The sequence below is a fragment of the Thalassophryne amazonica genome, unplaced genomic scaffold (assembly GCF_902500255.1).
Source record: "Thalassophryne amazonica unplaced genomic scaffold, fThaAma1.1, whole genome shotgun sequence".
NCBI classification, from domain to species: Eukaryota; Metazoa; Chordata; class Actinopteri; order Batrachoidiformes; family Batrachoididae; genus Thalassophryne; species Thalassophryne amazonica.
Genome location: NW_022986570.1, coordinates 3,999 through 7,171, shown reverse-complemented (window position 1 = coordinate 7,171; position 3,173 = coordinate 3,999). Strand labels below are relative to the sequence as shown.

At 51.5% G+C, this 3,173-nt stretch overlaps 1 protein-coding gene across 1 annotated transcript; it reads right to left on the bottom strand.

Moving 5' to 3' along the window:
• Positions 1 to 1,051: 1,051 nt before the first annotated feature.
• LOC117506297 (nucleus accumbens-associated protein 2-like) lies at positions 1,052 to 1,498 on the bottom strand. Its single transcript, XM_034165786.1, has 2 exons — positions 1,289 to 1,498; positions 1,052 to 1,183 (listed from the first exon to the last, which is right to left on the bottom strand). Exons 1-2 carry the CDS (start codon positions 1,446 to 1,448, stop codon positions 1,074 to 1,076), a joined length of 270 nt encoding a protein of 89 aa, XP_034021677.1. The 5' UTR covers positions 1,449 to 1,498; the 3' UTR covers positions 1,052 to 1,073.
• Positions 1,499 to 3,173: the final 1,675 nt, after the last annotated feature.

The following is a 3,173-nucleotide window of genomic DNA, read 5'->3' as shown; positions in this document are numbered from 1 at the left end:
TCAGTGACGTCAGTGGGTTAACTGGGGTCACTGATGTCAGTGGGGTAATTGGGGTCAGTGATGTTAGTGGGTTAAGTGAGGTCAGTGAGTTAACTGGGGTTAGTGATGTCAGTCGGTTAACTGATGTCAGTGATGTCGGTGGGTTAACTGGGGTCAGTGATGTCAGTGAATTGACTGAGGTCACCGAGTTCAGTCGGTTAACTGGGGTCAGTGAGTGGGTTAACTGGGGTCAGTGATGTCGGTGGTTTAACTGGGTCAGTGATGTCAGTGTGGTAACTGAGGTCAGTGGGTAATTAGGTTTAGTGAGGTCACTGTGGTCAGTGGATTAACTGCGATCAATGAGTGGCTTAACTGAGGTCAGTGATGTCACTGAGGTCAGTGATGTGGGCGGGTTAACTGAGGTCAGTGGGTTAACTGAGGTCAGTGATGTCAGTGGGTTAACTGAGGTCACTGGGCTAACCTGGGTCAGTGAGGTCAGTGGGTAACTAGGTTTAGTGAGGTCACTGAGGTCAGTGGATTAACTGCAGTCAGTGAGTGGCTTAACTGAGGTCAGTGATGTCAGTGGGTTAACTGTGGTCACTGGGCTAATTGGGGTCAGTGAGGTCAGTGGATTAACTGGGGTCAGTGAGGTCACTGGGTTAACTGAGGTCAGTGATGTCACTGAGGTCTGTGGGTTACCTGGGGTCAGTGAGGTCAGTGGGATAACTGAGGTCAGTGATGTCGGTGGGTTAACTGGGGTTAGTGAGGTCACTGAGGTAAGTGGGTTAACTGGAGTCAGTAATGTCAGTGGGTTAACTGGGGTCAGTGAATTCAGTGGGTTAACTGGGTTAACTGAAGTCAGTGGGTTAACTGAAGTGAGTGGGTTAACTGAGGTCAGTGGGCTAACTGGGGTCACTGAAGTCAGTGGGTTAACTGGGTTCAGTGAGATCAGTGGGTTAACTGAGGTCAATGATGTCAGTGAGGTCAGTGAGTTAACTGGGGTCAGTGAGCTTTGTGAGTTAACAGGTGTCAGTGAGCTAAGTGAAGTCAGTGGGTTAACTGGGATCAGTGATGTCAGTGTGAGTCTGTGGTTTTCACCTGTCGAAGAAGGTGGCCAGCAGTCTCCTGAGCAGCACCTTGTGTTTGACTCCAGCACAAAGGTGACAGTTCATCAGCTGACCTCGCGTCATGAACACTCCTGAACCTGGGCACACAGAGGCACACACACACACACACACACACACTAACCCTGGAACATGTCTCCTTCTTAGACCTGATCCTGGTGTCCTACAGATGACTTGCGTCTTACCTGCGACCAGCTCCACCTTCTCACCCGGGTCTCCCTCGGTGTACAGCGACGGGTGGCACCGATACCCGATCTGATTGATGAGGCTGGCAGGCAGAGCCATGTTGTCCCGACCAACCAGCACACAGGGCCGACGCTCATTCGCCAGTGGAAGGGGCAGCATGTCCACCTTGTCTTGGACTGGACCAGTTAGACACAGACAGAAACAATTTGACCCAGAGGCTTAAAAAAACATTAACGGCAAAGCAGCCACAAGCTTCTTCTCCACATGAATCAGATGTAGAAAATACACAGACAGACCAGAAGTCCAACCTGGACTTATAGTCGTCATTAGAAATAAACGCTAACAGTTCTGGACAAGTCAACATGAGGTTCATTTTTTGGACACGAAACTTTGAAGTCCTCCCCGGGAACCATCACCTTATTGTGGTGGAGAGGTTTGTGTGCCGCTATGAACCTGAGAGCTGTGTTGTCTGGAGCCTTTGTGCTCCTGGTAGGGTCTCCCATGGCAAATTGGTCACGAGTCCCCAGCTGAGCGCCGCTACGTTGGCGTTTACTCCAGTTGACGAGAGGGTCGCTTCCCTGCGTCTTCGGGTGGTGGTGGTGGGGGGGGAACTCTGACTGTTGTTTGTGCGTATGCACCAAACACCATTTTGGAGTATTCAGCCTTCTTGGAGTCCCTGAATGGAGTCCTGTATGGGGCTCAAGTGGGGGACTCCATTGTTCTGCTGGGGGACTTCAACACACACGTGGGCAATGACAGAGACACTTGGAGAGGTGTGATTGGGAGAAACGGCCTCCCTGATCTAAAGCCAGAATGGTAATTTGTTATTGGACTTCTGTGCTAGTCATAGACTGTCCATAATGAACACCATGTTCAAACATAAGGATACTCATAAGTGTACATGGTGCCAGACCACCCTCGGCCAAAGATTGATGATCGATTTTGTGATTGTATCATCTGATTTGAGGCTGCATGTTCTGGACACTCTGGTGAAGAGAGGGGCAGAGCTGTCAGCTGATCACCATCTGGTGGTGAGTTGGATCAGAGGGTGGGGGAGGACTTTGGACAGACCTGGTAAGCCCAAACGAATAGTGCGGGTGAAATGGGAACATCTGGAGGAGTCCACTGTCCGACAGATCTTCAACTCACACCTCCAGCAGAGCTTCTCTAGCATCCCTGTGGAAGTTGGGGGCATTGAACCAGAATGGGCACTGTTCAAAGCTTCCATTGCTGAAGCTGCAGCGGTGAGCTGTGGCCTGAAGGTCTTAGGTGACTCAAGGGGCGGCAACCCTTGAACACTGTGGTGGACACCGGTGGTCAGGGAAGCTGTCTGACTGAAGAAGGAGTCCTTCCAGGATATGTTATCTCAGAGGACTCCAGAGGCAGTTGCAAGGTACCGACAGGCCCGAAGGGCAGCAGCCACTGCTGTGGGGGAGGCAAAGAAGTGGGTGTAGGAGGAGTTCGGAGCAACTATGGAAAAGGACTTTCGGTCGGCACCATGGTGCTTCTGGCGGACCGTGAGGCACCTCAGGAAGGGAAAATGGGGAACCATCCAAGCTGTCTGTGCGGATGGGACTCTGCTGACCTCAACTGAGGATGCAATCAAGTGCTGGAAGGAGCACTTTGAGGAACTCCTGCATCAGACCGGACTGCCTTCTGTAGTAGGGGCAGAGCTGGAAGCTGATGGAGGATTTTCATCAATTTCCCTGATGGAAGTCACTGAGGTAGTCAAACAACGCCGCAGTGGCAAGGCTCCAGGGGTTGATGAGATCCATCCAGAAATGCTGAAGGCTCTGGGTGTGGAGGGATTGTCTTGAATGAGACATCTCTTCAACATTGCGTTGAGGTCTGGTACAGTGCCTAAGGAGTAGCAAACTGGGGTGG

Excerpts from the sequence above, each read along its gene's own strand:
- LOC117506297 (XM_034165786.1), bottom strand. The coding sequence starts at position 1,448 with ATGCTGCCCCTTCCACTGGCGAATGAGCGTCGGCCCTGTGTGCTGGTT. Across the intron at positions 1,184-1,288 it reads GAAGGTGGAGCTGGTCGCAG|GTTCAGGAGTGTTCATGACG; the intron begins GTAAGACGCAAG and ends CTGTGTGCCCAG.